General features: G+C 40.6%; 1 protein-coding gene across 1 annotated transcript in view; it reads left to right on the top strand.

Moving 5' to 3' along the window:
* The window catches only part of LOC128867238 (uncharacterized), a 98550-nt gene that overhangs the window by 12934 nt on the left and 59674 nt on the right, over positions 1–25942 (top strand). The window contains exons 2-3 of the mRNA XM_054108340.1: positions 7540–7602; positions 7706–10561. Of these exons, the coding sequence (XP_053964315.1) occupies positions 7540–7602; positions 7706–10561 (2919 nt within the window). The remainder of the gene's footprint in view (positions 1–7539; positions 7603–7705; positions 10562–25942) is intronic.

The following is a 25942-nucleotide window of genomic DNA, read 5'->3' on the forward strand; positions in this document are numbered from 1 at the left end:
CTACGGTAGCCCAACATTTGTTCGCTTCATTTCAAGCATAAAATAACCACTTGGGCTTATCTTTATACTAATGGTTTCCAAGGAGTTTTCTGATTTATCTCTAACTCATGAGCAATGAAATAAATGATTCCAACACGACCATTTCCATGATTTTATCAACGATTTCGACGAATGGGCTACCAGAACGTCATCGTCTTAGGCAACGCTTTGCTATCGAATTCGGCACTGTATTCGATTCCTCAGCAGCACAATTAATTATTACCGTCTGCACCTTGGCCGCAGTGGTATTGAAGAATGTACCAAATTTTGTACAATATTTTCTTGCAACTATTTGGAACGCCACAATACTCAACTGGTCCGACAAAACACAAAGCTTTCAAGGAAGTTTTTTTTTTGAGATAAAATATTACCCTTTATCGAAGTATAGTGTGATCTGATATAGTGAATACGTTGTGGTTGTTGTTGTAGCAGCATGAACATTTTGCAGATGTACATGCGGAATTCTGCTGGACCAACAGTCCTTGGCCGAATATCATAGACGTCAAGAAGTCGGTCCCTCGTGTTAACTGTTTACATGTCCCTGCCGTTTCCCAAGAGTTAAATTAGGTTAAGTTGAAGCGGTTGTCCTGTGGGACACACTCAGACTCATAGCTCATTGGGATGCCGCGTGGGGAACTTGTCCTCATCTCTTCCAAAACCAGTGTGCTTTTTAGAAATTTTAAAACATCTCTGAATGCTGCAGAACTGAGATCTTCCAACTCATTAAATTAACTGACTACCTAGAAGAGTAAGCCCACATCTGGTTAGAGCAGGACAATGGCAAATCAGGTGCGAGATTGTCTCTTCCTCCTCCTCATCTAGGCAACTTCTACAGAAGTCATGTGTTTGCACACCATCATTTGGGCGTGCCTACCTACCTATTAGGCATTAGCTGAGATCAATGTACTAAGACCGTGTTTATTTTGGCTTAGCAGAGATTCTGTGCGCTTAGCATTAAGAGTCGGCCACAATTGACGGGCGATTTAGCAGGTGGCTTCATTACTCCATCTTTCGTTCGCTGTTCCTACGATTTCTTCAAGGATAAGCAGCTTGGAGTTGAAGATTAGCCAGAAAATCGTTTGGAACCGTTTGCTTAAGAGTAGTCTCAAGCAAGAACTCAATATATGAATATTAGTGCGCTAGACAAAAGCACCTTTTGAACCGAACTTTGCTGAAACTTAACGAAGTCGGCCCAATTTGAAAGTCAAGTGTAACTGGCGATGAAAAATTGAGTCCAAACGAGAACGAAAACTGAAAAGGTCGTAATCAAGTCAAAGTAAACCTGACCAAAGCATCGTCAAGCCCGGTTTAATAACCTAAAAGGTTTTGCGGAGCGCTTGATGGGATTGGAAGAGAATAAACTGCGCCCATCGAGCCTTAATATGGATTTCTACTATGAACAACTGGTCAGATTGAAGCGAGCAAAATATAGTAGAAATGGTGTAATGTTCCATCAAGATAACTGTAAGCTGCACAAATCTTTAACTACGCGCCAAAAATTTGAAGAACTCGGATGGCAGTAAAGTGAATTCATAGAAGGTGACTTAGCTAGAGCAACAACAATAATGGCATTTTTGTATTTTGCTTGTGTAATTTGCAAATTTCTATGAGAATGTAAACTAATAAATAAGGCAACAACAAAGAAGCAGAGCGCTTTGAAATTCAAACCAAAAAATAATCAGCTTTTGTGGCGAAGTCAACTTGTGGGGGCATACCTTAGATGAGTGGCTGCACCGCTTTCACCGTTTAGTCCAAATTTGACACCAAGCGATTATCGTTTATCCAACGATTTGGAAAATTTCCTTAGCGCTACAAAGCTGGTCTCAAAAAACGCTTGTTAAGGTAACCTAGTCAAGTTTTTCACCAATGGGGACGGGGGGTTTGTCAAACGCTGAATATGGAAACTGTTTTCAAAATGAGCAAAGCATATTGAACAAAACTATGTAATAATAAGCCTAACTATGTAAATTTCATTGTTTAAATAAAGCAACAAAATGTTCACAACTTCTTGCTGGATCTAATTTTTTATCAGATTCAAAAAATATAGCTTTGCCGCACCTTCACAATACAATTCAGTTCAACCAAAACAATTATCAAGCATGACGAGCTCACGAGACCGCTGTATTGGAGGGTGAGAGGATGATTTTTGGGCTCCATTATGTGGCTTTCATCCTGTCACACTCTGTAGTCAGTCGAAATACAAATCAAATTGAAGTTGGTGTTGATTTCAGTCATTTTGCACTAGCCTGGCAATGAGTGAAAATCAAACAGTGCGAAACTAGTTCTATAGAAACGGTTTTCATTGTTAACTGCTGGGACCCTTGCGATTACGTACAAGCACATGCACAGCTGCATACATAGGTATATATATGTATGGTAGTTATGTGTATAAGTATACTCGTAACTGCGAAAGAGTTTCACGGCAAGGTACTCAAAAGTCAATGGCGGTCATGGATATAACAAGCGCTGCTCAATTACGTATATACATACATACATACATACATACATACATAAGTTTATATAAGAGGCATGTATGCATCCGCATATATACCTACTCCTTTATTTCCGAAAAAAGCATAAAGGGCAAAGGAAACTGGGCCACTAACTTCACTAATTGTTTGACAACACGCATTTGTTCTACTCTCACACACACACAGGTGGCTGAATATGCATATGTATGTATGTTAGTGAATACACTCATAAAGACCTTGCGTGCTGCATTGTTCCTTAACTTTTGTGTGTATCGGGCACTCATACATCTACGCACGCTAATTTGATGCCTTGCAAAGGTCTTTATAATTTGCCATAAAGTGAATAGTTCCTTTGGCCTCTATTTGGCCCAGCAGCTGAGAGTTTGTTGATAATGATTATTGCGATGCATTTCAGTTTTTATTCTCTTTGTCGCTTTTTTAAATTTTTCATGCAAGCTTTTTGCCAATTACTTGCTTTAAGATTTTTTTTTTGAATTTTTTTATCTGTTAACAATTAAGGATGAGATATTAGTCGTTCTACAAAGGCGCTTTATGATTTTCAAAAAGGACTTCGAAGAGAAAAAGCAAGCATTTCTACGCGCTGGCTCAGAGTCCATCTGGATTCATAGCTGAAATCATAGTTCTCGTCAGGCAACAAGAAACCTCAAAATTCATTCCCGCCATTAAAAAGCTACTCACAAAAACTCTTCTGCTGTCGCTGTGGATCCCTCCATTTGTGCAAAAACATCAAGACACACATCCAAAATAGGAGACGACAAAGAGTCTAAGCGCCACTTTTAAAGGATGATCAATTTAGAGGTATCGAATTTTAGATTGAAATAAAACAACGAAAATTTAAATTGATTAGGCTATCTTTCTTATTTTCGTGAAACATTCATGAGATTTATTTTTTAAAGGTATATATATATAATTGGCGCGTACACCCTTTTTGGGAGTTTGGCCGAGCTCCTCCTCCTATTTTTGGTATGCGTCTTGATGTTGTTCCACAAATGGAGGGACCTTCAGTTTGAAGCCGACTCCGAACGGCAGATATTTTTATGAGGAGTCGCCGTAGCCGAATGGGTTGGTGCGTGATTACCATTCGGAATTCACAGAGAGAACGTAGGTTCGAATCTCGGTGAAACACGAAAATTAAGAGAAACATTTTTCTAATAGCGGTCACCCCTCGTCAGGCAGTGGCAAGCCTCCGTGTGTAGTTCTGCCATGAAAAATCTCTTCATTTTTTCAATGGATGTAATGGCCCCGGGTTTTTTTTTCATTCCGTATATCGCAATACCGCTTATTGACGTAGGCATTAAGCCAAAAATGGGTCTCATCACTGCACATCAAAACTTGGAATGAGCGCGCGATGAACACTTTTCACGGAGCGTCAATTTTCGTAATCTATTTGTACGATTTGTAAATGTTGTTAGGCTTAAATCTTTTCATTTCCAAATATCAAAGAATACTGAAGAAACTATGTATTTGGTTTAACAATAGTCACGCGTGGTCTGTCAAAAAGCCCTATTGGAAAAAGTAACTCCAATCTGATCAACCTTTATATAAGTAATCAAGGCTTTCAGTAGTCGCTAATTTGATTTTCTGGTCATTGAAGGATGTTCGGAAAGGAGGTCGACGATAAACCAGTCAAAGAAAAGGGTTTCTAAGGCATGTAGGAGAAAGGCAATCAATGTTTCTTCACCTTGGCTCCGAGTCATTCCGGATGCGTAGTGGAATCCAACAAGGACGGTTCCCGTTATCTCACAATTTTTCCTAAGCAATTGCCTACTTACATATTTGCAAGTTATAACATAGATTAAGTGGTGCGGTTACCAGCGGAGTTGTTGTGTTTGAAAGAATTGAATACTAATTCAAAATTCAAAATTTATGTCATTAACTCAGGATTCAAAGCTTCAAGGCAATGTGCCTTCTCTGGTATTCAACTTACCAGATGAGAGCCATAATCAGCATTCGCCAGCACATTAAGGTCGCAACTGAGTATAAAATTGATCTCAAAGCCATCTTACAGTTACTACGAGCGAGTCGGATTTTTTTTAGATGTTCGCTCTTTTATTAACCTTGCACAATGAAATTGAGACTGGTAGATATCTTTCGAATAACCTTTCGGTAGTCGGTAATTCAGTTTACTGGTCATTGAGATCCGCGGAAATGAGGTCATTGATGAACTAGTCGGGAAGGTACGTTAATGATCTCAAGCGAAGATTGAATATATTCCCCAAAAGAAATTATGAACAGAAGCATTTGCCTCTTAATTCAACTTTCTTCAGCGATTGGGATCGTAGGCTACATATGAGGCCAGGCTGCGGAAATACCATATGATCTGTGTATAACATTTAGACGACGTGAGATCTGTTTGCAAAGCTGATACTTAACGTGGTGAGGCACGCTTCAGTTATTACTGGGCATAGCTTGCAATGGTTACTGCAGAAATTCTGAAGATAGAAACTACCAGGAACCTGTCAAACATTAATAATAAAATGGAGTAGAATATTGGGAGTCTTTGAGTAAAATTATTTACAGCTCATGTTCAATCATAGTCTCTACAACATTCTCGACCTTATCAACTGCACTGGTTGGTTTCAACAAAGTTATCTGAGGGCAATTGGAACAATTCGGCATGTAATTGCTGCTGGGGCATTGCGAATCTTCGCCGCTAACTTAACCTAACCTAAAGTCATTGAGAGGCTTCATCTGAAAAACAGAAAAAATAAAACGTACAGTTCATACTTCATGTAAAACAACAATACTGCAAAGGTGCTCATTTCGTAGAAGCCGGCAGCTGGCAGCGAAAACGCAGCCGTTTCTAAAGCTGACTTCTAAGCGAAATCGAAATATCAACAAATAAATAAAAGCAATAATTTAAATTTCTTGTTTTACTGCTAAACCCGCCTTGAGCTCACAAACAAAAAATAAAAAAAATTATTATATGAAAGCCACTAAAAAAGTTTATATTTAGCAAAAAACGTCTTCAATTTCACTGAAGGAAAATTGAATAGTTTTTAGTAATTTATATTATTTTAATATAAAATAAATTAACCATAATTTGTATTCACTTTTTTGTGCAAAATGCAGCTCCTTTTCCAGTTGCATAACTCAGTAAGGCCAATTACATCGGCCAATAAAACATTACAAGTTAATGACTCTTAGCTGGTTAAGCCCAGTTTGGTCCGAACTGGTTCCGGTTATGAAAAAGCAAAATGACGTAAAACCACAATCAAAAGGCATATAAACATACATAAGTCCATACGCATAACCGCATGTGCCACATGCCAAATGCCACAATGTTGCTACTGTTAATTTTCGGCTACCAGCTGGTTTGGTGCTCTTCAAACCTGTGCGCCTGCAGCTGTGGCGCGTGTGCAACCAGTTACGTTACTCTCCATGACTATTGAAAGACTTAGCCTCGTTGTCAACAAAGCCTTCAAACTTTTTCGCTCAATTACATTCTTTTGTCGCTCTCTTCCACATCGATGGCCAATTTAAGTTTTCGACAGCGGCCACAGGCTTCTTTTCTTTGTGCACCTTATCGCTTTCATTGCCTGCTCCATTGCGAATGCATTTCTATGGAGCATCGAGATTATCCAATGTTTTTCAGTGTCTTCAGCTTTTTTTTTTATGTATATAGGTATACACATTCGTAATTTACATTGCTCACTGGTGGCGGCTATTTGCACTCACGAAAGTGAAAGTATTTTGGTGTCAAAAGACGCGCTGAATATCCCAAAATTAATGTAGACGAGCCTAAATTGGTTTGTTATCGATTTTTTAAGCCTGTCCAGTTATTAATTAAGTGCGCTGAATACACTTAAATGGCGCTGAAAGAATATTTAATATGATCCCCATGCTATGGGCTCTCGCACTAAAAAGAACTTAAACCGAAATTAGGCGTGAACATTCAGTTATTAAATGCTGAATAAAATTAAATTTAATGGCAAAGCGCTGAATTAAGCAGAATTGTAATTAATATGTTTCTTCAGCCAAAATAAGCCTTTCCAGTTATTAATGAAGTGCGCTGAATAAATGTATATGGCGCTGAATTAATCTGAATTGTAATCACTATATACATTCAGTAAAACTAAGCCTGTTAAACTACTTAAATAGCACGCTGAATAATCTTATATATCGCTGAATGAAGATTTGATATATAACAAACTTAAACCGAATGTAACACATGAACATTATATTAATATACAAAGCGCTGAATTAAGCTGAATTGTCATAAATATAGCAATTTTGTAAAATTTTGTACATCAGCTTATTAAGAAAGTACTCTGAATTAAGATATATAGCGCTGAATTACGATGTAATATAGGATCGTATCCCTTTTATAAGTTTTTCTAGATATGTTAAGCTAAATTTTCCCAATGATGAGTAAATATTATAACCACTGCCGGATAGGAATTGTGAGCAAGTCAGCTGCATAAGCTTCATATATTTTGCATTCTTGATTTCAGAAATATTATTAATTGCTGAATTAGAAAATTATTTATAGCTTAACTCGAAAAAGCTTTCCTGGTAGATTTATATTTAAATTATTGGATTTATGATATATTAAATTCATTAAAGCACCCAAATTGAGGTTGCTGAATTATGACATAAGCCGCTGAATAGCTTTAAGGACCGCTTGTTTGGTTATCAAGCACACTTAGTTTATATTGCATAAGGGCCTTATGATTTAAATTAACAAATTTAACGACTCATTTACCTTCAAACTATGGGAAATGTACACAAATCGAAAAGTAGGGCGCTGAATAGCTTGCAAAATCAGCTAAATTGTTTTTCTTTCAAAAATTGTGCTAAATAGCACGCTCTAAATAATATGAAGATGGTGCTGACAAAAGTTGGGTTGTATTTGAAAACTCTATGTGCGACATATATTAGTCCTATATTAATATGTTGGACTATTTTTAACATGCAGAACTACTAAATCTTTGGTACACCTTCTTATTATATATGTCACTGGCTGTAATCAGTATAACAATTTTTTTCTCTCTCTTTCGTTTATCAGCTATCGTCCTGCGTCGCTCATGAGCTTATCACGCCCGATTTGGAAGCTTTCGCGAACTATGAGGTAAGAGCTCACATTTACAACAGAATTTAACACCTGTAATATTCATATTACCCGCTTTCACTCTCTCTCTCTCTCTCTCTTTCTCTTTCTCCCCCCACTACAGGACATGCGTCGTTACATAGCCTCGCGAAATCAGCGTTCCATGCGGTTCATCGAAAATCCCACACACGACACGTACATTACGGCTTACAATGAACACCACGAGGTCGCTTCACGCGAACGTCAACGACGCGCGGCAATTTCTCAGGAAGTGCGCAAATTGCCAAGTGAGCCACAATTATTTAAATTTGAAATCAGCGATGCTATTGAGCCCAGTGCCGAAGTTAAAGAATTTATAAGACAACATCGTAGCCGCGAAGAAAGCCTTGCATCTATATCGGGTACGGACATCACGAATGACAAAGAAACCATAGCCGCAAAAGCAACTGCCAGCGATGAGATTACTGAGGAGACGAAGTCTATAACGACAACAGCGGCTACTACTCGGCCTACGCGTGGTAGTCGCGCAAAAATTACACGCAGCAAGCGTCCCAAACGCGCCACTGATAGTGTAACACCAAATAGGCAAGCTTTCAATTTTCAAGTAAAACTGATTCCATTCGATATCTCCGAAGCACGCGAGCCCGACGAACAGACGAAAGCGCTGATACGGCGTATGCGTAATCTAGAGTTACAGAAGCTACGTAGTAGTACCGCCACGAGCACAGTAGCCCCCGCAGTCATACGCGTGTATCGTAATGCTCCCGCGGCACTCGCTACTCAACCACTGCCGGCACTCTTGTCGACCTTCAATCCGGGTAAATACTACCGACCCAAGACTGGCAAGTTCTTTATGAAGCGCAAAGGTAAACGCGTGAAGCGCTCAACCCCACAAATGGTAAGATTCGAGCTGGAAGATGCACGTGAACCAGATACTGCCACATTGGAGCAGTTGCATTTAGCAAGACAAAGCCGCTTGCATACGAACAGCCAACGATATAACGGCGAAGATAAAACTACAGTTGTACACAAGCGCGAAGCACGCATAGACTCTAAAGCAGCTAATCCGGTTGAGCCGCCTGTCAAAGAGAAGGTCGATGAGGACGAAACCGATTTAAGTAGTGGCGAAAGCAAGCGTCATTTCGTATACAAAGAAGCACCGGCCGTTAAAGCGAAGAAGTCCATTGGCGCGCTGCCTGTGGAGGTTCAAAAGATCATAACTCATTTGATGAAGGATCATGGCGCTGGTGGTGGTGCTGGAGGTGGCAAAGCATACGTGAAATATATACCAGCTCATATGGTCGACTATCGACAATTGAAATCACTGTACGGTGCAAAGCTCGCTTTGCCGCCAACCTACAGTGTCGGTGGCGCAGGAAAACTCTCACCAGCCTCTTACATAAAATATATACAGCCATTCCAGAAGGGTGAACAGCTGCAGGTTCAAATCCATCCGGTACCAGTAGTTGAAAAGATACGCTACATATATACGCCAGTAGCCACAGCAGCCGTTGGTCATGGCTATGGGGGTGGCGGCGGACATGCCGCACTTGCTGCCGAGGAACATGCTGCAGCACATGCCGCAGCCACACACGCAGTAAAGGCAGCTTATGCCGGTCACAATGTACACGCAGTTGCTGAGGCGCAAGCCGCACAAGCTGCACATGCTGCCAAGGCAGCTCAAGCTCAGCACGCAATTCAGGTGGCCCCCGTCGCTGATGCCTATGGTGCAAAAGGTGGTGGTGAAGGCGAAGCGGCTGGCCATGAAGGAGGTGGCATAGGTCATGCAATTGTCGTACAGGAGGCGGGTGGTGCGGCTCATCAAGCGGCACCGGTAGAGGTACATCACGCGTACGCTGCCGATGAAGCGCAAGCGGTGGAAGAGGAAGTCCCCGTAGCAGTCGCCATCAAAGCGGTACATTTCCGACCCTCGAAACCCGATCCACTACTTAACGAAAACAAACTCCCAGAGGCTGCCGCGGGTGAAGCGGGTGGCCAAGGAGAGCAGGGTGGTCATGGAGGTGGTTATGGAGGAGGTTATGGAGGTAGATATGGAGGTGGTCATGGCAGTGGTCAGGTAGTGATTGAGCAGCATGCAGCAGCTGGCTATGCTGGTGGCGGACATGCAAATGGAGGGTATGTTGCTATTGGTCATGGCGCTGCTGTCCACCAACCCGTCGAACAATACAAGTATGAAGTGGCGGCGCAGTCGCAAAAGGCAGCAGAAGCACCTCTAATCAAAATCGAATATCACGGTCCCGTGGATGCCGCCAAACAAAACTTCAAAGAATTGCCCGAATTCAAAGAACTCTCCACGTTGGTTGGCAAATCGACTGAAGATCAAATACATGGACTCACGTACCTGCTGGCCAAGGAAATGCAGAATAAATTGAAGTTGCAACGCAAAAAGGTGTACATTGGAGAAGATCATGGCGCACATACCAACACTGCACCCATAGTCTTTCCGCTTGAACATCAACAGGTAGCCGAACAAAAGCAACAACTAGTGCAAGCTCATGGCGGTGCCATTCAAGGCCGCCTAATCGGCATGGCTAAGTCCAAGGAGTATATACCCATTGTGGAGCAAGCTCCCTCAGGTGAACAAAAACCGGTCAACAACGGTGGTGATGGTGGTGGGGGCGTCGCCGGCCATGGCTTGGTGCAACATATTGCCATACCAGCAGCCAAGCAATATGTTGCTATCAAAATTGAACCGAAAGCGCCATTACCGAACTCATATGTAGAGTATGGACTGTCGCCCAATTATCATGGCGTCAAAGGTGGCGCAGCTGGCGAAGGTGGTGGAGGTGGCGGTGAGGGTGGCCAGAAGACGAAATTGTTAGTAGAACAAGTAATACATCATCCGACCGTACAGTATCAGGGTGGTGGAGCAGCCGGACAGGTTAAAGCAGTTGTTGCTGAGGCTGAATTACATGGGGGCGGAGCATCTAGTGAGCAAGGCCTGAACTATGGCGATGGGGTGAGTGGATAAATAATTTATTTTATGTTAAACATGAAAATATTCGTATGACAAGAATGCTAAGAAAGGATGAATACCAAGTAAGTGTTAATGTTAAGGATTGATCATAGTGATCTTGTTGTCTTACAAGGCCCTGCCATGGTAGAAGGTCATCTAAACCTTCTCACGGTAGGCCAAAGAATTGTGTTATTTGGGCATGTGGAGAAGTCTCTCATATGGGGCATACGTTTAGTGTATCAAAGTTTATTATGGCTAAATAGGAATTTAATTTAATTTTAATAATTTTTTAATGATTTAATCTGCCCATAGAAGGCCAACGACACAAAAACACTTTCCATATTTTTGCAGCAAAAGTTTCATTTGCCAAATAAAATTTCATGCAAACTTTAGAAACGGTTTAAGAAAACCTCCCCACAGCATCACAAGACTGGGCCGCGACCGGCCCAAGAACACCTGGAAAAGATCCATCCTGCATCACTTATCTTCCATAAATACAAGCTGGGACAATACCAAGACTACAGTTTCTAATCTCGTACATTGGACAAGCCTTGCAGAGACCCTATGATCCTCAAAGGAGTAGTCAGAAGAAAAAAAACGAAATAGATATTCAATAAGCTGGAAAATATTTTAGATAATTAGCAAAGGCTTAAGTATTTTTTGTTTTTATATAGTAAGACTGGTTTTCGTGATAATTTTGCGTGCTGGATACGATTGTGGGGCCCAAAACTATCCATCACGTCACGATTTTGAGAAAATTGGCGATAAAACTCAAAAATTTCATCCCATAGAAGTATCGATTTGAAATAGGAAATTCAAAGAGGCGGTATTCAGCGGCTCCATACATCCCAGAGTGTTCGGTTTGATAGCCTTAACCCTACTTTTTGAATTTGATTTTTGGATTTTTGATGCGCAAAGAATAATTGAGTGAAAAACGACTTTCTTCTTCTGCACAGGGTCACCGCTTTATTCAGAGGTTTCCTTCTGGTGGCAGAGTGAAGGCATGACTTTGGTGAATATTTGAGACTGGCTGAATCTATTTCTAGAAATGTTTTTATTAAGATAATTTTTTTTTTTTTTTTTTTTTACTTTTATATGCTCTTTTTTGTGTCTAAATGAAAATCTTGTAACGAGTATTAGAAAAATCATTCTTAGCTACAATTTTATGCCATCTTCGCATGGCAGATGTTTCTTTAGGAGAAACTTTTCATGGTAGAAATCCACCCGGATGCTTAGCCCTATCGTGGAACGACTATCGCTCACAAAAAATGTTTGCACTTTATTTGAATTTTCATACCCACGATGTGGGCTTCGAAGTCGGTAAAACAAAACGACACTCACACGCAATCTACTCGACTGCGATGCTTACTAATATTAACATGAAATTTAACACAGCTTTACCAAGCTAAAAGAAGCCATTGCCCGAATAGATGAGCGCGCATATTTGTAATTTAAAAATTCACCTCACTTTGATGACAGTAAAATTGCCATTGCTATTAAAAGCTGTTATTCTTACTGCCGCTGTATTCTTACATCTCCATATTTCTTTAACTACTCCTTGTGCTCGTGTACAATTTGTACAGCTGCTCTTGTTTCTATTATGCCACTCCAAATCAGTATGGGGGAACAGCACCGAAGGCGTCTACTCAAACTCTTCACTTTGCCCGTGCACCTTAGGTCGTTCATTCAAAGCTCAATTCTTTTTTTTCCTTACTCACGTCTTCTCCTTGCGACATTCCATTGGTTTTCTTTAATCCATTACTTACTGCCTGGCGCGATGTTAGCTCACATTTTTCTCTTTTCTCTAATTCCCTTTCTCTTGCACTGAACTTGCGCTATTCATTCAAATGCATTTGGCGCGCATTTTCGCTTTGGCAAAACTTTTTCGAGCGTATAATGAATACTCAAATAAGTAGTACAACTCAAATAGTATGGATTTACGTGTCAAATGTACAGGAAGCGTCAAATGATAGTTTATAAATATATAGTTTGACTAGTTTTAATAATTTTTGTAATGTTCATTATTTTTTTTAAGTAGACCTCATATGTAACAAAAACCATTTGAATGTAAATTTCTGATACTATAAAAATATTAGAAAAAATTCACAAACTTCACGAGTTTTTACATTACAAAAACCACAAAAAATCCAAATTTAAAATTTTATGCAAAAACCTGAAAAAATTCACAAATTTTTCAGGCCGATTCCTTTTATAATTGAAGTTCCTATACAACTTTTAGGTATGCAGTTTTATGGCTTGTTAAATTTTAATATAATAAAGTGCAAGTTTGAAGTTTCTAAGAGATCTATTTGATGTTTGATAATTTTTTTAAATGACGGTATTGCGCAATTGCTCAAAATATTTTTTATATAGAGAAAATGTGTGACACCGTCGAGGAAGAAATTATAGAAAATCAACAGGATTTTTCATTGTCTTTAGACTTGCACTTAGGTTAGGTGTGGTTAAAATGGTTGTACAGAAAGTGGGCCCACTTGGACGAAGAATTTTAGTTCAGGAAAAAGAAGAGAAGGAAACCGATAGAAGAGAGAGGAGAGGATGTGAGAAGGAGCCCCTCCTCCTGAGTTGAGTATATGTAGATTGCGAACGGTGACTGATTTGCGGTTATGTTAGCCGCTTTATGCTGCTGATGAAGCTCATCAGATCTTTAATGTCAAGACCTGCCATATCAGCAGATGTAGGAAAGAAGTAAAAACCAAGATACCTAAATCTTAGCCCCACGAGAGCGGGGAGAAGTTGCTGAGATGATTCCTCCTCATCCTCCATACAGCTGACGCACAAAGGGCTCGAAGTAATTCGAAGTATCACAACATGCATACCTCGCGGTTAGCGCCCCGCGAGAATAACCACAAAGTTTGAGAGCTGAAGTTTTGTCATCAACAAAATATCCCTCGAGCTCTTCCGATCCACACGGGACAGAAGGATTTCGCGACCTTACAAGTTTGTGTACTTACACAACCTAGCTGAGTTGACGAGAAGGCCATCGTTCTAGAAGTAGAGTGGGGGTTGTCAAGAGGATCCCAATCCTCTTCTTTAGTGGAGAGACTACCTCACAGGTCCGGCTCGTCCGCTTCGCAGTTTCCCGCAATGTCGCTATGACCAGATACCCAGATTAGCCTTATGCCAAAAAAATCGGATGCAGTAGAAATTGAAGCCAGGTATTCCCTGACCAGTTTCGAATGCACCGTAATTTAGCCCAGTACTCTAATTTCCGCTTAGCTATCGGAGTAAATATTTACTTTCTCAACAGTTATTACGCAAGTGAGTAGCCAATCAGCTGCGTCTTTGATTGCGGCTAAATCTGCTTGGAACGCACTGTAGTGATTTAGTAACCTGACTTTGAGTCTAATGGGGAGTTCTTCGCAGAATACTCCTCCGTCAACCCTTTCATGCAACTTCGAGCACCCGCGAACAAGTTTACCAAATCCATCCCCCAAGTCTTGCGCCTATTCCACTCCTCTCTTGATGAAATGTGGGTGGAGAAAGTTCCGCTTCTATTAAGTGATGATATACACTGATCCGTTGTCAGGATTGATGAACTCAAAGTTTGATAAACTTGATAAGTGTTCGTAAGTGAGGTCGAGCTTTAAGCCCGAGCCTCTTAACAAAATTGCGGTACGTGCAGCCGCAGTTTTGCCTGTGATGTTTGCAGGGAGCGCATTTAACATTACATTAAGCGCTAGAATTCGAAGCGCCCCACTGATTCCAATGATTGCAGCCCTTAGAACTCTCTCCAGCTTCTTTACCGATGCCATCCTCTTCAGTGAGTTCCACCTAACAATGACTACGTATAACAAAATTGGTTTTATAATCGTACTATAGAGCCAAAATACAACTCTACGTGGGGGTTGCACTTTGTTGTACTAAAATTTATTAAGCTATTAAAACTGCAGACCAAACATATTTCTAGAAATTGTAATTAAATATGGCTGCAAAATTGGCAAATTCATTCTAGTTTTTGTATCAAATTCCAAATTTGGCTGTTTATGTTTTTTTATTATATTGTACAATAAGCCATACTTTTATAAAAAAAAAATATATTTATATTAGATATATAAAAAAAAAAATAATCGTAACAACTTAAAATATTGAAGTACTATTGCTTTGTCGCGCAGTGTACGTAGTCCTTGTGTCGACAACATACCGTACGGGCATCTTAAGCTCAACGTGCACTTCTTCCCGTTAACTATATCCGCATCATTCTTGGCTCATTGCTTTGCACATTTAAATTCACAAGCTTAATACTAACCGCTTTTGTTAGTCTGTCGGCTCCCCTCTACACACACGCACTTGCGCTCTTTCTTCATATTGCCTGTCGTCTGCTTGCCTTTTCTTATTTCCTCACCTCTATTTGCCGCTCTTCCCTGGATGCTTGTGAATATAATCGACATTGAAAATGTTTGTCGAACTTGAAAATTATTCGATTAAGTGCATTACCGGCGAGACATGGATCCGCAATCATGGCAAAAGCGTCCATTATGTATGTATGTATACACATACATTAATGCACAGTAAGCACATATGTATAAGTACATAACAAACACAAGCAAACAGACATCACTACACGATCCTAGACAAATACAAATACATACATAAACTTACTCGCTCGAATATGCGAGCAGCTAAAGTCTTACGTAAATCGAAGCTCATTGAACGAAAACTACTTGTGCTTATGTGTATAGGAATGTATGCATGTGTGTATGTAGCTATAAGTAGGCGACAACCCTTTTCTTTTTCACCCACACCGCATGCCGTACTAAAGTAATCAAACCGTTAGGTAAGCCAACTAAAGCCACCAGCAATTCGAATTGCATAGCGACACGAACTTCGCACAACCAAGACTCACACCCCAGCATAGCCCACAACCCAAACATCCGCTCCGTTTTGGTAGTGGCGTACACTCCCCTCACTCACTCTACCTATCTTTTTCTTCTCCTCATTGAAGTCACGACTACTACTCGCTTCGATTTACAAAACGTTGCGCAAACTAACGCATACTGCATCACTTCATCACACTGCTGCCACCTGCTTATGCGCCTAAGTGTATGCTATGCATTCATACCATGACCACCTTAAAGGTAAACTGAATGAGTCTGTCAACCTCTAGCGTAGTAAACGTGTTGTCCTACACAATGTTAGTTCCATTGCATTAAGTTTGTTTTTCTTGTTGTTTTTATTGTTTGCTTTGTTACGGTGTGTTTGTGTGTGCATGTGCGTTTATATTAACAAACAGTTTGAGTTGCTTGTAATCCCTTGAGTTATGCAAGGGTTTTCAACTTGCTCTTCTATGTTTGTATATACCCTGGCGCTTCTTCTTACTCCACATCTACTCTCTGTCCCCTTACTTAACACATTATTTCTGCTTACCGCTGATTGTGCAATACATACACAAGTATTGGAGTTGTCGATGTTTTGTGGCTGTTAGTGGCATGTTTTCTTGTTTAAGTACTTCATTTTTTTTGTTAGTCTTTTTATATATGTAAAAGGTTTATACGGGGGCATACGAATACTGGGTATGGGGCTTACATGAATTTACTCAAAACATGTGTTGGCATATTTAGTGAGGTGAGTGTTGATGGCGAACAAGCGATTGAGATAAATACTGGAGATTAAATTTGTGCCACAAAAGCATAGGGTTTAAACTTGTGAGCATAGAATATCGGAAAGATCAATGGACGCTGCATGTGAGGTCAGTATAAGGGAAGAATAGATAGAGAAGCGAAGAAGCGGAGGGCAAACAAAGAGGTAAATTCAACTTCCGTAAAGAACGTAGATTTCAGGAACTAGAATCTAGAAGCAAGCAATGAATCGATATTTTAGCATCCAAAACTCCAAAACAAACATTTGAAAATGCATACTACGGCGTGTAGAGCTTTGTAGGATTTCAACTTGTAAGCATAGAATATCGGAATTTAGGGCCAGTATAAGATGTACGGGACCAGCGAAACAAATATGAGATAACATAGAACGAGATGTAACTAAGATCTTAATGTCCAGAAACAAGAAGCAAGCAAGGAACTTGGGTGCCTACACTCCTTCGTTGAGACACTCCTCTTATTTGCGGTGTACGTCTTGATGTTTTCTACAGCTGAAGGGACGTAAGGTTTTATGCCTACTCCGAACGGCAATTGCTTTCTAAGAGGAACTTTTTCATGGCCAAAATACACTCGGGGGTTTGTCTTTGTCTGTTCTTTTTTCTATCAATGGATTTCCTTGATCGGTACTCGTAGCCATGCACTTCCGTATGATAGTCACGCACGAACCTATTCGGCTGCGTTGGCCGCTGGCTGGGCCCATTTTGATATGCACAGCTTCAAAGAAAGAAACCAGAAATCTGCACAGGAACATTGCAAAGTTAACAGGGATCTAAAATCAGGATATACAATTAAACGCAGAACACATAAATAAAACTCCAGAATATATAAGTATATATAAATATATAAGAACTTATTAAAAATAATATAAGCTCGAGCGAACATAAAGATAAATGCCTATCTCAGAATAAAAAAATAAGAACAAGAAATTAAGTAGAGGCAACAGAAGACACAAAGTTCAGAATCCTGAATTCCAAAACAAAACACTGAATATGAAACCTAAACTTCATAATTCAGAAGTTAGAAAGCCATCCCAAGTTCAGAGCGTACAAGAAACTCGAACTACACCAACTTTAGCTCAGAACTCAGAACAAAATACTAAGCAGTCATAAAACAAGACACAATAATGCAGATCGGCAAAGTTTTTTTATACCAGACTGATATCTGAGGTAATTTTTTACACTAAATACAATTCTCAACCAAAAGGACCCACCACTGATATAGCGCATCGGACAACGCAATATACAGGGTTTGATTGAAAAGTAATGTAATAAGTTATTGTATATTAATAAGTCGGTCAATGTTCAAAAATTCAAGAACCCGATTCACATCTTCGTCTGTGTGCGTCGTCGAAGGCCTTCCAGATCGCTGTTCGTCTGCGACATCCTCCCGGCCTTTCTTGAACGACCGTTTTACCTGGGCACTGGACAGAGATTGGTCCCCGTAAGTCTCCTTGAGTAGCCCAATGGTTTCGGTACCCGTTTTGTTTAACTTTACTCAAAATTTGATCGAATAACGTTGCTCCAACGATCGCTGCACTTTCGCCACTGCAAAATCCTAACACACTTTTAAAACGGCTTTCACGCACGGAGCGATGTTGACTGCACCGCTGTTGCCAGCAAACTGGGACCGGTTTCTAGTGGAAGGGAAAGGTCCAACGATCATTTTCCCCCACCAGCCGATTCGGTTGATCGCTTGGCAGACGCTCCGCACAGGAAGGCTCATTACTTTTCAATCAAACCCTGTAGCTCGACCATCAATAGATGTTTCAACCAGAAGCTGATAGACTGATGAATCCTCCTTCAAAAAAATTTAAAAAGTTGTGCTAGTTCATTTGAAAGTCTATCTGAAATAAAAGCACTTCGTTATTGATTTTAAATGACCGCGAGTTGTGGAAGGCAATGCAATTTAGTGTCCGAAGACCGAATTGGCTCGATAAAGATCAATTACTGGAACCCAAAGATGTAACTGTTCCGATCAATCCAGGCTGATTATTCTGCAGAAACTGAGGTCGATGGAAGGGCGTATGAATAATGTGAATATAGAAATTGAGTGAACTTGGACAAATCCTCCAGTTGCAGCAATTCTAATCTGAGGAAGGCTTTAGTTTGATTGTAACAGGAATATAAATATGAAATAAAGACAAGAATGTTAGGCTTATATCGCTTTAAAAAGTTCAGACTAATTTTTTGACAGTCTACGCGTATCCACATTTTTCTGGAAGTATATGCAACTAATATTTTGGCACATAGTATATTTTATGTACTGAGTTGTCTGGTCATCACCATTGCTGGTGTGACGGTCCGGATTGAACATAATAATTTCGTCTAAGAATATCGATCCTTTGCAGAGATCTTCCATTTTTCGGTCCAAAGATCTTGATGTTGCCATTAACTTATCAATCCAGGTTTTCCTTGGGCTACCCCTTTTATAAGGCACATACAGTTTACCATTGCAGATCTTTTTTGCAATTTCGATTGAGTCCATTATCGACACATGTTCAGCCAATTTAATATGCTGAAGCTTCATGTAGTCGGCGATTTGGAAGTCGTTTAACTCAACTAGATAGTGTGCCTGATCTATTCAGCTCGATCCAATATGTTAAGCTTTTCTTCGCCTCATGCATCTCACAGGCTTCAGAAGCATAAGAAACGCAAGGTTTAATTATTGTTTTGTAGAATTTCAGCTTCGTTTGCTAAGAACGAAATGAAGAGCCTAGAGCCTTGTATAGTGGAAAGAAGGCCACGTTTTCCGCCTGGATCGTTAAACTCACATCCTGATTGGCTGATGCCCCCGCAGAGATGTTGGACTCAAGATATTTGTAGATCACCACTCGCTCAAAAGTGTAACTGTCGATAATATGGCCGATTTACATCCATTTGGAGTTGTCTGGCACAAACCAAATTTAGGCGAGTTCACGTTACCAGCGTGAACCAAACTTATGTCCAATTATCTCACTGCCACTGTAGCCGAGTGTGTTGATGCGTCACTAGCACTCAGTAGTACCCAGGCTCGAAACTCTAGGCATGAAACCCCGAAATATTAAAAAACAAATTCTAATAGCTGTCGCCTCTCGGCAGACTATGACCTACGAGTGTATTTCTTGAAAAAGCTCCTCGTTAAAACCGTGAAAAACAACAAAACGTACTCCACAAATTGTAGGAGATGCTGGGCGAAAACAACCAACAAAGGAAGTATGCGCCAATCGTAGCTGAGCAATTTTGAGCGTAGCAACAACCATTCGCTTGTTCCCGGGATCGAAGTTCATTGTGGACATGAAACATGAAATTAAAGAAAACAATTCTTCTAAAAGAGATCGCCCGTTGCAGGCAAATGCCTTTATTACACGAAAAAATTTCTGACACGAATAATCGATCATTCGGAAGCGGTATGAAATGTTAGATTGCTCTGCTCGGACTAGGTGTGGACCACGAGATGCGCACCTCGGAATCGGCGGCAAATCCGTCGAGTAAGCTGGCGAGATACTGTCCACAATTCAGCTCCATCTTACATCAAATATGGCTTTCTCTTTTGCTTAAGTACCAAGTATTTGCAAAAAGCCTAATTTAATGTGGTTCACATGAATTTATTTGCATTTACAATTCTAGCTGGTTTCTCGTCAGTAAAATAAATCCAATAAATTGCAAGTTGATCACAGTAAAATTTAAAATATTGCCACATAACTCCACATTCTTTTACTCTCAGTCATTACGTTTTAAAGCAGCTGAGCCTGCCTTTAATTCCGATATTTTCATTTAGACTTCCCCAATAAAAGCATACTTTTAGCTGGTCTACTACAACGCCGTAATATATACAACAGAGTTACGCTGCAATTGACAAAGGGCACGTAATGAGGAAAGTTGTCAATGTCGGTTAGTTGTTGGTGTCACCAAGTGAACCGTCTTACATATGCGGCTGTACACTTCGTAGCTGAGCTGCTTTACTTTGAGCATAGCCGCGAAGATGCATAACCCCAAAAGTAATTTTCCTGAGCTGCAGCTTGCACACATTGAAAACTTGTAATTTACAGTATAAGGAAAAGAAAATGCGCGAAAATAATCAACAAAGTGCAAGCGTGTGAAAAGTGTTGAGAAGTAAAAAGGAAAAGAAAGAGAAACAACGCAGAAGTGTAATTTCATATATGCATTCACTGGCGCACGCTTTTAGGCGCCTTCGCAGCCATTGATATCCAGTGAAGCAGTTTGATGAACTTTTCGAAGCAAAAGGCTGCATTTTGTCATCGAAACTTTGGCCCAAGAAAATTTATTAGGAAACTAGAGATGGCGGGAGGAAATTATGCGCCCACACACACTTCATTTCTTGCACTTTTTACGGATGGCAAATAGTTTTTAAGCAAGTTTTTTTGTACTTTCTTTTTATTTTTATTCTTTCAAAATGTGCGCAGTACTTAGTTTGCTATTTTTTTTCTTGCATCCCAAACGCTTTCACTCAGCTTTCGCAGCGTTAGCGGAAATTGGAAGCGATACCCTTGCAAGTGATTGTGCATAGTTTGTGGAAAGTGCGAAAAAGAAATTGACAAGGCTGCACTTCAAGTAGCGACAGCAATAAATAAAGTAAAAATTTAAGAACAGCAACAAAATAGGTATCGACAAGCCGTTGAAACTTTGCCAAATAAATAAAAGAGTAAACATTGCATGGGTAAAGGATGAATGGTGTGCTCAACACTGGCTGGCATAGTTTGTTTTTGTTTCCCCTTTTTTGCTGCTCCATCTACTCTTGCTCTTTTCTCTTACTACAATTGCTGACACTGCATCTGCTGATGCACTGTTGTATTGACATTTTTTTTTTACAAGGCACGACACAAGCAAAGAACGTCCATGGCTCCTTTTTCGTAATGTAAATCACAGCGGTTTGGTCCGCCCAAATCAAGCTGAAATAGCCGAAAAACTAAGAAGTCTAGATAATTTTTCTCAAATAAAAGACCAAAATTGAGTAAACGGTTGAAATATAGTCTGAAATATGAGCTCAGAACATACGAAAAATATCAAGAAATATAAAAGTCGAACGTTCCAGTACAAAAAGCCCACGAAAGTGCAAATGGTTTAAGGGGCATCCAACAACTGTTGCCAGAACTGCTGGCGTTCAGTTATTCTTGACAGATATTCACTTTGAGCACTTCAAAGGCCTAGGGCCTCTTGACACAACCATATGACTTCAAAAAAACTCCTTAAAAACCAGTTAAAGCGGGAGATCTCGCCGACCAATGCGAGTCGCCAAAACGAGAGTTTTTTTTTGCGGATGAGGGCGTGTTAAATTCCTAATGCATCATCAAAGCTTCCATCGCAGCAATGGTATGGCCGGAGACTAACCTGGAACCGCTTTCGCATTACTTCAGAGTGGCGTTCCATCATCTCCCATATGCTCATGTGCCTAAGTCCAGGTCTCGCTTTTTTATACGAAAAATTCTTTCCGCGAAACCGTCTTGTCGATTACATTTCCAGTGGTTATGTGACCAACTGTATTCTCCAGCGTCCGACATTCTTGTTTCTTAGGCGTGCATTGGAAGAATGTGTGTTCAGCGGCATCCCCGCATATGCATGTGGGGTGTTCGCTTTTCTTCATTTTGAGCAGATAATGCCAGTGCTCCGAAAGCATTTGGGTTGTATAAAAATTCACTTCACCGAAGTTCCTACTGTACTATGCAGCGACGTCTTTTATTAGCCTAGCCCGTCTGCCGCGAGTTTCGTAAAACCTGCAGTCTTGCCATAGCCTTAGCATTCCAAACGAGAGATTCGGCGACATGGGTATGCAGCCTTTTCAATTGTGGCTCATTCAATATACGCCGTTGCTCCATCCTGTTGTAACCACAAACTCTTCAGCCTCAACTCTTCCAACTGCGATAGGAGAAAGTCACTGATGGTGTTCGCTGTCCTCATTAGTCGCCTGGCCCGTGGAGTTTTTTTTTCAAAAATAAGTCCCTATGGCGTCTCCATTGTACACGAGCAGTAACTTTGAATGGGTGCAATGGCTTTTCATGAGTCATACGCGGATTTTTGGTGCTCTAGAAGTTGTGCTTATTCATATATTATATCCACACTGATGAAAAAGGTCCTTCTCGCTCATAATGATTTTCGCTGAAAATTCGTCTTCATCGTGGTCAAAATTCAGTGAAGGTGGGAGCGAAGGCCTGGACGGTTAACTGCTAATGATTCTAATGATGCAAACTAATGCTCTATTTACACTTCGAAAGCGCACAAGTATTCAACCCTTTACCAAAATCCTCTGTCAAGACTGTCAATGCATTCCTCATTGCATGCCAAGAAATCTCATCGATACTCTCGAGTCCTCAGCAATATCTTTATCCTCAGCTGTTCCGGAGCTGGGCCCAGCAGCATCTCATGTTTTTTCATACTCTTCAAGGCGAGTGGATAAGCCTCTTACTGTTTGCCTAGTTGTGACCGGCGACCGGGAAATCTACGCTGAAATGATACGCTCCTGCGGAGTATTGCGATCCATTTCTTGTTGGCATCTACAAACAGAATTGGCAATTGACGCCATTTATATAAATTATAGCATTTTCTGATAAAGTGAGGACTTTTGCGACACCTCTTATAATCATTTTCCTAATACTTTGTAGGTAATCATTTTTTTTCTTGGATTTTCAAGCAAAGCACAAAACAAAAATCGCACGAGTTTTCGTTAAAGGTATAAAAAATGCCAACAAAATGGACATCCATATACATGGGGTTGTTGTTTTTATTTTCTTACGAAATTTTTAAGAAATAAATATAAAGTAATAAGGAGAAAAAATCTCTGAGGGATAGTACAAATACTGAAGTTGACTTGCTGTGCCGGCGAATGCCGCACAAAGCAAAGCGAAAATAATTTTTTACTTAGTGTCACAATGCAACACTTCTACGGAAAAAAAATTCATCACGCTACTCCTCCTCCTGCTCTTCCTACTCCTCGTCTCCACTCTCTCCTTTTCACTTGCGCAAATCTACTTAAAATTGTTTTGAAATGAAGCCACTTTTCGTCACCGGTTCACTTGCATTGCTCTTTTTCTCTTTTCCTCTTACTCTATTTTAGTCTTTGCTCCTTCTAGCGCACTCGCCAAGATGTCGTAGAAACTCTGTTTTCTTTTTCAATAATTTCTTTTGACTTCTTTACGGCCACAAGTCGACAAGCGCATTCCTTTGCTTTTATGTAAGCTACGTTGAGCGTTGCAGCAGACCATTCGCCATTTCACTTGGTGCGCCGCCTGAGTATTTTCCACTGCAGTTAAGCCGATTTCATTTTATTTATTGGAAAATTTGTTAAGAAAGCTCCTTTTCAGAGATTCTTCCAGTGCTATCAGTGTTCTACCCACTTTTTCCACACCATTGCAGTTGACAAATTGTAATGCAACCAGCTAAGTAGACAAACAGTGGTAAATTGAAATTGAATACAACGTAAAATAAAGCAGCAAAAAGTATGCAACAAAAACTGCAAGCAGCATGTCGCTGCGGAGCTCTTTAAGCGAACTACCAAACCAGTTTTCAATCAAGTCTAGAGGTCGCATTATTCCCTACCCCCCACGAACTTGCTTGTCAATCATCGCAAGGCTTTTTCAATGAATCCTGCAAATAGTTATCGCATCGCTCTTACATTGCCAGGCAGTTATCGAAACAGCTTTCATTCAACTCTCTGATACGGCGTAATACCTTCACTTCATCAACTGCCTCTTCGGCTCTAATCTCTTCTTCCACAAACATTTAAAAACAAACTGTACACTTTTCTCTCGAATATCTCCTTCGAAATACCTCAACTTATGTTCATTGCATTGCATACTTTGCGGCTTATTTTTACCGTTACTCATACCTGACAATGTGGTTGGCAGCTTATTGCGCATTAAATTGAAAAGCAAGTTATTTTTGCTCATTCATATGAGCCAAACGTTAGTTTCTATGCTCAAATTGAATTTTCTGCTCTCATTCCTATTCACTCTACTAGCGCCAGGTGCCTGCAAGTATGCAATGAAGGTATTTCTTGTTGGCAGGTATCAAGAGTGTTGCGCAATATGTTGACTAATATGACCGGTTTAATGGATATGTAGTTGAACTTGTGTATATACGAGTACACTGTTCAAAAAAGAATTGTAGGAGGAAAATGGGGCCTAACCCCAAAAATAGTACACTGGCTATATACAGCAGTGATAAGGCCTATCATGTTGCACTTATTACAGATTGAGGCCTACAGCAAACAGCTGGTGGCGAAATTGACACTTAGGTTAAGAGAATCTTCTAACCTAGGCACTAACAGGAGGGGTCACTCAAGAATACTAGACGAATACCCCTTTTTACATCAAACGACCGACTTTTTGTGTTTACACACATCCTTTACCACAACTTTCCCAACGAGAGAATATTGGGACAATGGGGTAATGAACAATAGAAGTAGAATCGGTATCTATACTGATGCTTCCAAGCTAAATGAACAACTAGGCGCAGGCCTTCGCTCCGAGGAAATGAATGCCATCATCTCATTCCGGCTACCGGATCACTATAGTGTATTTCAAGCTGAAATTCTGGCTATCAGGGAAGGCTTATTAGACCTAAATAAAAGTTTTAAGATAGAGATATAAATATATATTCAGATAGCCAAACAGCCCTCAAAGCTTTACAATCGGCTAATATTAACTCGAAGACGGTAAAAGACTGTAAAGACGTTTTGACAGAACTATCACTTTGTACTTTGTAATAAACCTGCTCTGAGTGCCGCAGCTCAAGGATCTATTCTCGGCCCCGATCTCTGTAATCTGAGCTACGGCGAGATATTGAGCATAGAAAAGCCAGAAGGTACATATCTAGTAGGATACGCGGACGATATAGTGGCAGTCATACCACCTCGGGACACTGAGGACGCTAAAAGAAAGCTGTACCAAGTCATGATAAGGACGCAAATATGGCTTGAGGACCTCGGCCTGGAACTCGTCAAACATAAAATCGAAGTCATCCTTATGACACAAGGTCACATGCCACTCGAGGTCAGCATGCAAATAGGCCACACATTCTTAGTGACCCAAAAAGTTGTGAAATACTTAGCTATTCAACTTGACTGCAGGCTTACTTTCTCGGCCCAAATACGGCATGTGACTACCAAAGCAGCAAAGGTCTCGGGTATGCTAAGTAGATTAATGGCAAACATCGGTGGGCCAACGCAGAACAAAAGAAAGCTAATTATGGCGGCCACAAACTAAATTCTCCTGTACGAGAGTGAAGTATGGATAATTTTACTAAACTGCAAAGCCAAGCGCAAAGCACTGGAGGCTGTGCTACAAACAGCGGCACTCAGAGTTGCCTCAGCCTGCCGCACTGTCTCTGGTGCAGCAATTTTAGTGACCAACGGGCAGATACCCGTCAATCTCCAGGTCCGAGGACGAATGGATGCGTGGGACGCCAAGAAGAAACCCTTCATTACTAGCTTTTCAAAATGGAGATGCCAAACCATGTCGCGGTAGCAAAACCGATGGAATACTGAACCGAGAGGCAGATGGACGGCGGAACTTATTCCATCAATTGACAAATGGGTCCAAAGAAACTTCGGGGAAGTGAACTACTTCTTAACTCAGTTGCTCTCAGGCATTGTTGTGACAGATGGCTCGCGGAAAGAAATGCTCTGAGGAAGCAGATTGGCGGCATCGCGCCGAGCAACACCATCAGCAAAATTCCCGAACGCGAAGAGAGCTGGAACGCGGTAAAGAAATACATCGAGGACGTACTACGAAAAAAAAAAATTGATCTCGACACAGTGCTACAAAGCGAAGCCGTAC

The sequence above is a fragment of the Anastrepha ludens genome, chromosome 6 (genome assembly GCF_028408465.1).
Source record: "Anastrepha ludens isolate Willacy chromosome 6, idAnaLude1.1, whole genome shotgun sequence".
Classification (NCBI taxonomy): domain Eukaryota; kingdom Metazoa; phylum Arthropoda; class Insecta; order Diptera; family Tephritidae; genus Anastrepha; species Anastrepha ludens.